At 41.5% G+C, this 14617-nt stretch overlaps 1 protein-coding gene across 2 annotated transcripts in view; it reads right to left on the bottom strand.

Annotated features, from left to right (window-relative positions):
- The window catches only part of lamb2l (laminin, beta 2-like), a 59980-nt gene that overhangs the window by 26008 nt on the left and 19355 nt on the right, over positions 1-14617 (bottom strand). For both annotated transcript variants that reach the window (XM_026154316.1, XM_026154315.1), the window contains exons 3-6: positions 10869-11038; positions 1680-1815; positions 821-894; positions 404-592 (exon numbers count right to left, since the gene is read on the bottom strand). In XM_026154316.1, the coding sequence (XP_026010101.1) occupies positions 404-592; positions 821-894; positions 1680-1815; positions 10869-11038 (569 nt within the window). The remainder of the gene's footprint in view (positions 1-403; positions 593-820; positions 895-1679; positions 1816-10868; positions 11039-14617) is intronic.

Below are 14617 nucleotides of genomic sequence, written 5' to 3'. Positions count from 1 at the left end.
AGAAGAAAAGATGAGGTATGCCAAATTCCATAACATCTGGACTGAAAATCAGTGGGAACAAGTCTCATGTGGTGATTATCTACAACCAATAGAATCTCTGTCATGGAACAAAAGGTAGCCAAAACAGAGCTTTGGAATGCCCGTCAAGAAATAATACTCAGCTCTTTGCCTCGTACACCATATTTCTACTTGCACATTTGAATAAATCGCTGTGCTGCCTACTGTGCATTTTCCTATATATAGGAATATAAAGAAAGTACTTTTGTATAAATTACATTGAGTCCTTGAGTGGGCTTAAATCTAAAAGATGCAGAAAGGTTAACAAAGAGCAAAAGTGCTGAACTTTGTTTCTTCTTCTTCTTCATGCCTCTTTACTACTACAGGTACTTTTTAAACTTTTTACCTCTCCATTAGTGGAGGGTTCGATGTCAGAGTAGCGTTCCTCACAGATGATGTCATTGATATGGTGCAAGCCATTGGCAGGAATGCTGGGGAAGGTTCTGGTACAGTTGGAGGCATAGTAGCGGTAGGGACGCCATGTTCGGCCAAAGTCAGCTGAACGCTCAATGACCAGAGCTGCAGGTCGGAAAGTCTGAGGAGACAGAGTACGAAAGATTTATCTGAACCTTTCATTTGCTGTACACACAGATAAAGGATTTCTGCCTGATGGAATGCAGCCACCACACTTCTCAGTGTACATAACAAACACACACCTGAAGAATTATGTCCTTTGACGTGCTTAAACACATACAGTATTGCACATCCAACAGAGGTATACAACACATGGAGCTACCCACACATGAAAGAAAAGTGCATGTACCTTAAACTTCATGATGAGATGTGTAAAGTGGAATTCAGCCTCCAGGTTCAGTCTGATGCTGACACTCTCCTGGCCTGTGGAGAAAATAACTGTTGATGAATGTCGATTGACTGTTGCAGACCTTTACCTTTTTTCTTTTCAGATTTCCCTCATTCGAGAAATACCAGAGTCCTGCTCTTACTCCCACAGGAACTCAAATGTAGCATCAGTACCTTTACCCAGTAACCTTTCTGTGAAGGACCATTTGCCTTCGTATTATTTTGCTGTCTAGATGTATTATTCTGGTGTAGGTGTAATACCTATTGACGTGGGGTTAGTTCAACCTGGAGAGTTTATCTGATTTAGAAATTTTTCCATGTCTGTTTCTCTGAAAACAGAAAAACATGGAGTAAGAAAAGTCTGTACTTTATATGGGCCTATTGACATCTGTGGCTACGCTTGTTATCATTCTCATCATCCTTCAAGATTTGACCTTGGCCTACCTGTAAGTGGGTCCATATGCTGAAACATAAGAAATGTGAAGTTGTCTTCAAAATGCTGTCCAAACTTTGATTTAGAGTTAGACTGATTTAGAAGTGTCCACAGTATGCTGATCGTAGCGGTAGAAATATTAACATGAATTGAAACTTACAGATACATCACAGATTCACACAGGGTTAACATCACAGACAACCTGGATAATTACTGCACATCACTAGAGGTCCCCAGGTTATTCATACAGTGCATCACAATCTAAGGAAACATATTCTTCACAGACACACATACATATAAATATATGAGGATGGAGGCAAACAATGAACACACTGATCATGTTTGGGTTTTTTTAACTGTTATTACACACACGCACACACACACACACCATGGACAGATTGCCACCAGGTGTTGACTCTGTTGCTGTCTGTGAGGTAGATCACATTTTCAATGCGGTGGCTGTTCGAGTGTACGTTCGGGTCGTAGGGATGCTGGGAGTTGCACTCAAAACACTTCTCTGGTTGCTGAGGAAACAGAAAAAAGTTTTCTTTTTAAAAGTAACAACAAATTTAAGTTCAAAAAAAGTTCAATTGTTAAAATAGAAAGCAAGGCTTTCATGGTTATGGTATTGAAGAAAGGGAGGAGAAGCATCAAACAAAGAAAGTAGGAGAGAAGGAGGCCATGAATGAGTGTCCTCATTCTATTTAAGTCTGCCAAAAATCCAACATACATCATCAGAAGGAGCATGCCAACTCTCTGTCATGGTACTAAATGTACAAACATGAAAAGTCCAAGGCGGTCTGATTGTCATCTGAGGAGATTACAGATTGTTACTTTTCAACCAAATTTAGGTAACAGAACATCCTTTCAACAAAACCTTAACACTGACTAAATACCATCAAATATTATTAGGACATTTCACTAAAAGTATATCAACAACAGGAGATCTAACAGGTTCTCAGGCTACTTCTACTACGGGATGAAATGCACACAAAAAAAAAGAAGCTCTTTTTGCTTAACACTGTAACAGAATTTTTGCATAAGCAACATAAAAGAGTTGCAAAAAAGTCCAAGTCTAGGAGTAGGAGGAGAAAGTACAGGAAGAAGAAAAAATAGACTGACACACATGAGGCAGGAGTGAAGGTGGACACTTGAAATCAGAGATTATGGGAGAAATAAAACCATGTGATCAAGGTCAAAGGCATGAGTTTGAATGAAGGGTGGTTTCAAAAAAGGCAGACAGTGAAAGATGCAGATAAGAGCAGAGAATCTGCAGCAGAGTGTCAAAGAGCAACAGGGATGAAGGACAAATGTGCTTGGAGGGGAGGTAGTAAGTTAAGAGATCCAGGGAGTGAGAGAGATGCTGAGAAAGAGCAAAAAAAGGGCTCAATTTGAGAGGGGGCCATAAAAAGGGGAGTACGTGGAGGGAAAGAGGGCACACCAGAGTGGGATGATGAGGGTATGTTGGCAAGAGAAACAGTAGATTCCAGAGCTGATAAATTAGGTTGTCAAGGGCGATTAAGCTGCTAACAACAGCATGGCTGTTAATGAGACTCGGCTGAGAATTGAAAAGAAGGCATGCTGGATATACCGTGCGTGTATCCATTCACACATACACACTATTTCAACTTGGATGTTTATGTGTGCACATGCACATGTATATACATGTGCATGTGCACATATATATAAAGTAGCCTTTTCTAATTACTTTAGAAAAACTAAAAAACTGTTGTGCTGATTTTTTTAAAGCAATGATTTGATTGAATGAGCGCTCGTAGGTACGTCAACCCACTACCTCTGCAGCTATCATTATACCATGTGGAGGTCTTTAGAATATTGTTGGGTTTTTTTTCCTTTAGTCTTATAAGATAAAGACTAATACATGTAGGTAATAACCAAAACCTTCAAAATGACTATAACAAAAATAGAATGAGAAGGCCCTGAGCTAATAAGCAAGAGGAAAAATAACATAGAGCATACATTACAAGAATGGTTATCTTTCCAGCAAGCATAGAAATGTTATGGTTTGGGGGTGTTTTGGTGACAGTGGTGGGAGAATAACTGAAGTGAATTCTTTTTATTTTTATTTTTGTGGATTGCTATGTAATGTGTCAATAATTAATTAAAATTGGAATTAATTAATTAAATAAATAGTTATGACACATGTAATTAATTAATTATTGACACATTTAATTAATTATTTATGTATTTCACATTTTAATTAATTATTGACACATTTAATTAATTAATTATTGACACATTTAATTAATTATTTATGTATTTCACATTTTAATTAATTATTGACACATTTAATTAATTATTGACACATTTAATTAATTATTTAATGATATATTTATTTATTTCATTTTGGCAGTCCCGGCGCCTGGCTCTCGTCATGAAATAATTTTATCTGTCAGCCTCACCCATCAAACTCAGGGGGCGGGGTTAACGCTGCCCATGCAGCTTCTCTAACATTTGATTGGTTGCCGTGCAAAGTAAGTCAAAACAGGTCGATCCTAGATAATCGATTGCTTGTGTAGACTTGGGGCAGCCAGTTATCCCAGAATGCAGATCAAATCACAGGCAGCAATGGTGGTGGTGTAGTTTTAAAATACCCCGTTTTTCTGTCACCAGCTACACTTTTAACAGTGTTTTAGCCGCGAATGTCGCGCCGTATGTCTGGTCAGGTTGTCAACATAGAACATGCTTGCAAAAGTGCTCAGATGTTTTCAGAGATTTCACTAGCTCTGCTAACAGTTAGCATGCAGAGCGCACCGAGGGGGTACATTAACCGGTTTGTTTACATATTCCACTCTCCGTGTTCCACATGTTGCATTCGCAGATTCTCATTTTCACCGAACGATCGTCTCTTTCCGCCTGGTCTTGTGTCTCTGTGCTTCTGTAACATAAAGAACGAGCTGACATTTTTCTCACGAAACCAGCGATCAGCTCAGCAGACCCTCAGTTTACCTGCATGCATCCTCCTCCTCATCTGTCAGCTGTTTAACACCTGCTGCTAATTCAAGAAACAGGCCTACGTTACCTGGTGATAGTCACAGTTTAACTGGGCAGCCGGTGCTCGATATAAAGCAATGTCAGCGCATTTTTCTGCACAAGATAAGTAAATATAGTGTTTTCCCCGAGCGCAGAGCTGCTGGAGCTTGTTTCCTTACAGAGCACTTTATAGGCGAACAGCTTCATCAGCGGCTGATGTCCAATCACCAGCACACAGCTTTCAAACCTCAGCTGAGTTTTAGCTCTCAGTGGTTAAACGCTGGACTTCATTCACTCAGGTTCTGTCTGTCGGGTCACGTTTACTTCGCTGTTTTATTTACAACTGAGCAAATCGGTTTGGCTGAGGTTAAAGTTACGTTTCATAACTGCATAGTTTCACAGACGTTTAATGAACCACTGGCACATGTGTTAGACTGAACTATCATCTAAATATCATCTGTTTTTTAATAGTTATTCAACTGTATTCTAAGCACCAGCTGTCTGTTAGAATGTGATTTTTTTTCTCTCTCTGTTGGCAGAGGTATAAAAATGCGCAGGAAAATCTGACGTGCATGGCGAACTTCACCGACGATATTTAGGGAGGAATAAACACACATCAAACATAAATGAACCATTTGTCTGTCTCCATAATTGAGAGAATTTTCTCTTCTTATATCAACACTCTCTCTCTCTCTCTCTTTTTTTTTTTGCTTTTTCGGTCATGTTATGTTTACCTGTCAAAGGCTTGTTACAAACTATGAAACACATTGTGCAGACTTCTGGATGTTAGAAGAAAACGAATACTGCTCATGAATGAGACTAAAGGCAGGAAGGTGTCCTTTAAAACTAAACATGTTAATAGGACCTCCCTGTTTATATCATAGTTTATGATATAGCACGTGTATTTCAGTAATAGCCTGCTGAGGCCACTATACGTGCTGGCCTCATATCAAATGTGAAGGCAGACTGAGTCTATGTTTGACGTTTGTTTATATCTAATCTTCCTTTTCAAACATTTAAACAGCAGCGAGTCTGCAGCTGAGGGAATACAAATTCAAATTGTCGGAACAGGTTTGCTCGTTTCTTGGATTCATTTGGTGATTTATTAAATGTATAACTGTAATTCTAATCTGCTGCTGAGTCTCTTACACTTTTCTTTATGCTGTATATTTTCACGTCTCTGGAATAGTTGGCAGTTAGATAGTCAGCTGGGAAACTCATGGAGCTGAGGATATCGTGGATATGCTGACCTCGCTGCGTGGTGTACAGAGCGAGGTCAGCATGATTAATATTCACAATAAAAATATTAGCCGAACATCATGAAGTCTGTATGTGTTTCATAGTGTCGAACAACCTTTGTACAGTTAAAGCCAGCAGTTACTACATGACGGAAACACCAACGTTATCTCTTTTATGTGTTTATACACAGGTCACGCTGATTACTGAACAAAAACCCAAAGATCAGATGTTAAACAGATTTATTTGCTCTCTCTCCTCCTTAAACATTGTGGCATGAATAAGGCACGGCGGGACCACAGAGCGACGTTCAGAGCCAACTTTATTTGATTCACATCACACCACACCACCACCAACCCCTGAGTCCCCGTGTTTTAACACGGCGGGCGTGATTGCGGATGCCGTGCAGGTGCGTCCGCACGGCCCCGCAGACCACGCCCCACCACATACCCCCATCGCCCGATTGAGGCCGGGGAGTGATCCGGCCAAACCTACTCCCCCCCGCGACCTGGGGCGAGACTCGGCCCCTACACATCGGCGCCCCAGCCCCCGACCAAGCGACGGGGAAGCGTCCGTTCTGGTGGCCGCCCGCGCATCCAGCGGCAACGGCGAAGCTGGTCCGGAGGTCGGCCGCGTAGCAAGCGGACACGGCCCCACCGGCATGGCCGTGTGCTCCTGCACACAGGCGGCTGGGCAGACGCCAGGCGCGCAGAATCGACTGGTGGCAGCGAGGCTGGACTAGCCAGCCCGCCGATCCCCGGCCTAGCGGGGCTGTCCCGCTCCTCTGCCTCCAACTCCGGCTGCACAGGCTGCCCTGGAGCAGGGACCTCCGTCTCCCCGCACAGCTGCTCCGCCACCGCCTCCGCCACTCCCGTTTGGAGCGGCTCCCCGCACTGCGCCTCCGCCCCCAGCAGGCACCGCCCCTCGCCCCCCTCCGGGTGGAGCGACTCCTCTGCCTCCGGCAGGTGTAGACCCTCGCCCGCCTCGTCCTCGGCCTCCGATTGGAGCGGCTCCTCCACCGCTCCCGGCAGGAGCAGCCCTTCACCCGGCTGCTGCTCCTCCTCCTCCGGCAGGCTCGGACCCCCGCGTGGCTCGTCCACCACCTCCGGCTGCCGAGGTGACCCACACGGCTCCTCCACTGTCCTCGAGACACACTTGTGGGGGTGGCGCCCAGGCCCAGAGCAGCGCTGCCAGCTCTGCCATCTTCCCCAGGTGGCGTTCGCTCTCCTGCCGCAGCTCCTCCTGTTGGCGACGCACCTCCGCCGCCTGCTTCCGCTGGGTGGCCGCTATTTCGGCCACCATCTCGGCCAGCTCTTTCCTTTCCTGGCTCTGGTAGGTACCCGCCATGCCGCCTCCTGGGTTTCGGCACCAATGTGGCATGAATAAGGCACGGCGGGACCACAGAGCGACGTTCAGAGCCAACTTTATTTGATTCACATCACACCACACCACCACCAACCCCTGAGTCCCCGTGTTTTAACACGGCGGGCGTGATTGCGGATGCCGTGCAGGTGCGTCCGCACGGCCCCGCAGACCACGCCCCACCACAACATGTTTTTAATGTTAGTTATAATTCAGAATTGGCGACTGAAACACGTAGGACACATAAGAACATCAGGAAATAAAACACCGATAAATATAACCTCAGTAAAAGAAGTCAGCGGGGGTTACTACAGCTGTGTACCGGGGCCTGCGCTTTGTCGGTGGGATTGCTTGCGAGGCGAGCGGGTCTATCCCACGCTTTGCCGTGAGACTGGGACGACATCTCCGAAATCATCGAAACACTTTTGCAAAGAGGCTGTATCTTGACAAACCGACCAGACACATGAAGATTAAACCACTACATTCTCGGCTAAAAAAATATTAAAACGGTATTTGGTAACACACAAACAGGGTTTTTCAAAGCTCAGTTCTGTTAGCTTCCACATGCCGGTTGTTGTGTGCTAGAAACAATGGCCACCAGGCCAAAGCAATGGTTTTGACTCGATCAGCGTTAACCCCGCCCCCTGAGTTTGATGGGTGAGGCTGACAGATAAAATTATTTCATGATGAGAGCCAGGCGTCAGGACTGCCAAAATGAAATAAATAAATATATCATTAAATAATTAATTAAATGTGTCAATAATTAATTAAATGTGTCAATAATTAATTAAATGTGTCAATAATTAATTAAAATGTGAAATACATAAATAATTAATTAAATATGTCAATAATTAATTAATTAAATGTGTCAATAATTAATTAAAATGTGAAATACATAAATAATTAATTAAATGTGTCAATAATTAATTAATTACATATATCATAACTATTTATTTAATTAATTAATTCCAATTTTAATTAATTATTGCCACATTTAATTAATTATTTAATGGTGTATTTAATTAATTCTTTTGTGCGTCCTGGTCCATATGTAAGGACAACACATTTCAAAAACACTTTAAAGCTGTAGCTGGCGAGCCTCACTCCCTGTGATCAGCTCATATTTATCACTAATTAGTCAGTCGTGGTCAGCGATGCACCCACCTAGGTTTGATGCTGTTTTGATAACATTGTTTTGCTATAATGCAGAGATTGTTTTACTTTTTTAAAATTAACTACCACTTTGATTCATCATTTGTGTTTCTTTTTACCTCAGCCCCACAAGTGAAATTCATATTATCCTTTCTCCTGCACACAATCTTCTCTCTATGACTTTCTTCCTTTTTCTTCTCAATTTCTGAAAGTCTTTAATACAACTGGTGTGCGTGCAGCTCCTAAATGCATTTGAATCTTCAATGACACAAAGTGGGAACAGTGTAATCCGAAGGTAGACCCAAATTAATAAGCATAATAAATAAACCTTTTTGAGGCAGTAATCCAACAAAAAAAGAAAAACAATGCCTACATATCCAAACAGAAGATAAAAAGGGAACTCAACAGTGGACAAACAGTGCAATGAATAACAAAGCGCAACTGAAGCAATTTAAACTAACACATACACTAGCCAGTGTTCATTTTTAGAGAAATAAAGCACAGCTCGGCGGGAAATGATGAACAAGGCCCTGTACTACAACACAAGTTCAACACGACAAGGGTATTTTTCTGTTACCTGGATTCACTTAAACTAAACTCAGCAATCACAATAAGCAGTCACACAAAGTTGGCTATCCACCTGCTAAGGTAATCCAGGGATTCCCCCTATGCAATCCAATGAAAGAGGTGATGGAAATATTAATGTTATTATCAAAATTTATATTAATTTTGAAAAGATTACAATCTTAAAAATCCAGTGAAATTCATTTCAACGTGCAAAAAACTAAAATGTATTTTATTATTGTACTTCATTTAATTTCTTTGGCCCTCATGCTCCTTCATACCTTCCTCAAAGGGATCTGTGTCTCCACCTGGACATACAGTACATAACTCAAACTGTCATGGTCCTGGGTCATTTTGACCCAGTGTTCTTAGTTTTCCTGTAGTTTTGTATTTTGTTCCTTATGTCCATTGGATTGTTTGGTTTGGTATTTGGATTCCCCCTGTGTCCATGCTTTTATTGTGGTGTTTGTTCTGGTACTGTGTTCCCGTCCTTTGTGTTCTGTGTTCTCCTCATCCCCTCGTATTCATCCTTGTTCTCTGCCTCTCTCTCTGCCTCTCTGTGCTCATCTCTGTGTACTGTGTTGTGTTTAAGGTCCACATCTTGGTGTCAGTATTTTCAGTTTCGTGTCCTCCCTGCTCGGTCATGAGTAATTGTCTTCAGCTGTGTTCCCCGTGTGTTCCCACTTCCCTCGTTACCTTCTGTGTATTTATGTCAGAGTGTCCCTTTGTTCTGTGTTGCGTCGTCCCTCTAGGTTGTGTGCATTTACCGTGTCTTCCCAGCGCCTCAGCTTTAGTTGCTCCCAGTATAGTGTTTGTATGACTTCTTATGTTCCTGTTAAAAAAGACCTGCCTTTGAGTTCATCCCCGTGTGTCTAGAGCCGTGCATTTGGGTCCTCTCTTGCCTTTACACAGCCGCCGCTTGACACAAACAGAGAATTTGTCTATGTACAAATTTTATATAAGGTCATCAAACACGTGTCCTGTTTTGGATCATATTTTAACTCTTAGAGAAAAATACAATTTGTAAGATTTTTTACAGCCAACAGAAATAAAAATAAAGAAAAAGTGAAGTGAACAACCATTGTAGTACAGAAAACCTGGGTAAGAACCGCCAGTGCTACACCCAAGCCTCCTAGTAGTCGCTGAGATGCAGATTTCTCAGAGATTTTTAGTAGATGCCGCTATGATATCAATTTGAAGCTCCTACGTCACCTCATTCTCAAGTTATTGGATTTACAAACATAGGTATCCTAGCCACTGGCCCGAAAACAAAACTCCACCAGCCTTTTACAGCTGAGGGGTGATAAAAACAAAAGAAATGAAGAGCAAGCTAACAATCAACAGAGAACAATGAATAATAAACAGAACTTGAAAGTCAAAAGCACTGAGTCAAAAACACAAGCAGCATAAACACACATTAAATACTGTGACTGATTACAATCTGAACCCTATACCTTTCCTATCACTGCAGTAGAAGGCTGTCTTGCTGAGCTGGAAGTTGAATGTGGTGAATATTCCTACCCTGAGGCAAAGGAAGAGCAGGCACATACATGCAGACGAACGGAAATGCATGAATGGAGGCAGCGTAAACGACAACAGCATGGTGAACATGCTGGGAGACGTATTATTGTAAACAGAAAAAAAAAAGTTGCACGTTGCAGAAATGAACACTATAACATCATTTTGTCCTGAATAACTGCAGCTGCTTTATTTCACTAAAACATCCGCATCATATACATGTGTATTAGCATAGCTCCACAAAAAAAAAAAACACATACAAAAAAGAGAAAGAGAGAGGTGAAAGCATATAGGTAAAGAAGGTGTGGCTGACTTGTGTATCTACACCTGGGGCCTGTGCAGCGAGTGTTGCTCATTGAAACAAGGCTGCAAACAAACAGACAAATGAACAATTGAAGATGGAGTAGTGCAGAGGGAACGATGAAGATGGATGAATGTGTTATAGACAGGACATGCCAACTCATTTTTCTTTGCACTACTCAGTCTGCCATGTATTGTGAGGGAAATTGCAATGTGATGAGTGAGAGTCAAGCAGAGTGCATATAAAAAAAAAACAGCTGTAGAAAAATCAATCGGTAAATTCAAATAAAGGAAGAAAACGATGTACTTGTGTGGTCTGTTATTACCTGGATCTTCAAATATAATGAGAAGCTATTACCACTTATTCCCAATTCATGCTCAGAATGAATGTGGGTATGCTCTTTGTATTCGCTCTTTACACTTTACATTCAGGAGTTTGTGTGTGACTGACCTGCAGATGACTGACAATACAATATCGCTCTGGTCCATTAAGGCCGCAAGTAGAGGTGGCCGTTAGATTGACAGCACGTCCAATCAGGAGGTTTCCTGTTGCAGGGTAACAGCTTCCCTCAGTGCAGCCATGAGGGCTTGATGGGAGCTCTTGTCCAAATACACAGACAGCTGGCCATGGATTAATGGATGGTAGAAACAGAAAACAGAATCATCAGAATCATTAATCACAGTCAGCTTCACACTAACAATGTTTCCACTAGATATTTTTCTTGTATTTAAAAGAATCACAAATCTCAAATCGCCCCCCAAAAAGCTGGAAAGAATTAAACAGTCATAAAGTTTACTTCTTTACTGCCAAGTAAACCTCTGCTTTGAATCACATATGAGCAAACTAGACCTTTTGACGGCTTGAATCTACAGAAAGCCATGTTGGAAACTTTGTCTAAATGGATGGGCACAGAAGCATCAGTGTGAGCGTTTTGGCTTGTGTCTGACGGCTTTAACCACAAGTGTCCGTATTTGGACATGAGGGTGGAGTGGTTATTAACTCTAATACTAATAAGCTCCATAATGTGCACATCCATAATGCAATGTTGATGTATATATTAGCCACTTCTGATAGGTGAAAGATTGATAAAATACCAGTATTTCATTGAACAAAGCTGAAGCACAAAATTCTTGGAGTTCTCTACCACCAAGAAGACCATATAAATTGTCAGAGAAGTCATTTACAACTGCTCAAAAAGGGACAAACATGTTGAAAAGGCCCAATTCAGTGTCCTGACTGACTCTGAGGAGAGTTTCATTAGAAAGTTATCAGCTAAACCAGCCATGCCCCTAATCTTAAAGCAATTTTTCATACAGGTAGGTTATTTGAAACCATTTTTATAAATGGGACAAACAATCAATTTCTTATAATGTGATCATAATTTTTAATTGTGTAAAGTTCGGCACCTTAACATGGCAGTCTACAGGGATTGACGCGCTTTTAGACTCAAGTGGTAAATGCAGAAATTGCAGTTTTTGCTATGTTTGCATGAATATTTTTAAACTCTGGAGGTTGCTACTCACAATCAAATGCACTGTCTATCCATGTTCAGTATATGTGTTGATAACAGTTCTTAAAAATGTAATCAGTTTATAGTCCAGTTTCTATCATTGCCATCTGTTTTTGTGTATTTGAATGTGTTCCATTATGCTCACTGTCAAACAGTTTTTCTCTTTTTGAGTTCTACTTTTCTTGTCACACTTTTGAATAAAAAAACATGCCTTTCTTGTCTGATTTAAAGAAAAAGCCAAAGCTTGATAATCTCGGAGCACAGAGACATAAAAGATGAGAGATAGCTGTTCATCCTGTTGATCTACAGAAAGCAAACAGGAAAGATATAGATGGTTCAAAATGGACTCAAAAGCATCCTCTCTAATGTGACTGACAGTAACTAGGCACTTTATTAGGAACCCCTGTACACCTGACTATTCAATGTATTTATACAGTCACAACAACAGTTGCCTCAAGGCCCTTTATATTGTAAGGTAAAGACCCTACAATAACACAAAGAAAACAGAGAAAACCCCAACAATCATATGACCCCCTATGAGCAAGCATTTTGGCAACAGTGGGAAGGAAAAACTCCCTTCTAACAAGAAGCAGAACCAGGCTGAGGGAGGAGCAGACATCTGCCCGGATGGGGTGAGGGAAGGGAGACAAGACAAAGACATCCCAACAGGTTTATTCAAGCAATACATGCAGTAAATCACAAGAATAGTAATTAGGAGTTTCATTCGGTGTTCACATCAATCATCAATAGCGTTGCGATAGTGTGAAAAATGGCATCAGAGTTCCCAGAGACTGTCAGACGTCAGGTTATTTTTCTTAACACAGAATATCTCTGCATCATCATTAACAGAAAGTTTCTGAGACAGACAACACATTCCACTCTAAAATGCTTTGGATTAGTTCTGTACAAAGCATGACAAGGCAAGTTAAGTGAGCCTGCATACAAGCCTCACTAAACATCATTAAAGCACTGGAAGACTGACAAAACCAAACATTCCTGGCATTAGAAGAAGACCTTAGAGATTTGTTAGATCATGCTGGGGAATAACAGCTTATCAAATAAATGTAAACGAAAGTTTCATCATGGCCTTTCGTATTTAGAAACTATAAAAAAAGACAAATCTGTTACTGACCTTACTGGCTACAAAGGACACTGCTCCCTTACCCAGATTGATTTTCCAACATACTAACAATTCACTGCACACACATATATCTATATATATATATATCTCTATCTCTCTCTCTCTCTCTCTCTCTCTCTCTCTCTCTCTCTCTCTCTCTCTCTCTCTCTCTCTCTCTCTCTCTATATATATATATATATATATATATATATATATATATATATATATATATATATTAGGGGTGCAACGATATTCGTATCGATATTGAACCGTTCGATACAGTGCTTTCGGTTCGGTACGCATATGTATCGAACAATACAACATTTGTAATTTATTTTATCAATTTTCCTTCTGACGATGCTGTCTGTGTTGAGCGCTCAGTGAATCTGTGTTCGACTACTCCGCCTAGGCTGCACTGTCGAGCGCAGATCCACTGAGCGCTCAACACAGACAGCATAGTCAGAAGGAAGAGCGCAGGGCAAGCTAGCGAGACAGAAGTTAAGCTCTCCTTGCAAGCTGGACCTCCCCCACTCTCATTCAGATCTGGCGTTTGGAATTATTTTGGTTTTCATGTGACGTATGACCCTGAAGGTAAGCGCGTCATGGACTAAAGTAAAACAGTATGTTGGATGTGCCATGCAATGCTCAATTACATTGGTGTGAACTAGTGTGTTAGGGCAGTTAGCTCGTTAATGTGTTGGCCGTCTAGCCCCATGCACGGAGCGATCGGCGGTAGCTCGTTAACGGAGATTTGCCGTGTTGTGGCGTTAAGGTAATTTCAATGAGATTAACCTGAAAGCACTAGTGGGAACACAAAGAATATGACTGCACATTTACGCCGACATCATCCTAGTGCAAAGACAAGTGGAAGCAGACAAAAAAAAGCAAGCATGCTACTAACTTTAGCCGAGTCATTTAGACAGCTGTTAGCACATGATTCTCCTTATGCTGCTGAGAATATAGCCCAGAAGAAACGGATAGTATAGCTTTTATTTTGGAAAGAGCCATTTCTCTGTAATAAACTCTCTTTTCCAAAGATGAGTGATTCCTCAATCAGATACAGGGCTTGCAATATCGCTAGCCCGACGTCCCGGAGCTAGCGATTTTTTCAGTCGGGCTACCAAAATCTATCTCTGCCCTGCCCGTCGGGCTATTGTAGGAAAAATATATGTCAATGCTTTTGCATTCTTTTGGAAATGTAGCTGGGTAATTATGTCATTGGCATCGGTGAGCCACTGTCGATATGTGACATATTGAAATCGCGTTTGAATTTGCGCTTGTTTTTTTGCTTTCACTTTGCAATCGTGCGAACTGTGTATAGAGAGCGACAGCACTGATCTGTGAGTGATGATAATTTGTGCACCAATTCCTCTGACATCGTCTTATTAATCGTTAGCTTACTATGCAAACATGACAAGTGAAATCTCCCGCAGCTTAAACATGTGAGAGGTTGATCGCGCAGAGAATCGCTGAGCTTATGTGAGTGCGTGTGTAAAAGCATTTCAGTTCTGCAGAGCCAAATAAGACAGGTCAGGGTGAAGAAGTGACAGCCAAAGAAAAGCTTACCAC

The sequence above is a fragment of the Astatotilapia calliptera genome, chromosome 20 (genome assembly GCF_900246225.1).
Source record: "Astatotilapia calliptera chromosome 20, fAstCal1.2, whole genome shotgun sequence".
NCBI classification, from domain to species: Eukaryota; Metazoa; Chordata; class Actinopteri; order Cichliformes; family Cichlidae; genus Astatotilapia; species Astatotilapia calliptera.
This window is presented reverse-complemented; position numbering and strand designations above follow the sequence as displayed.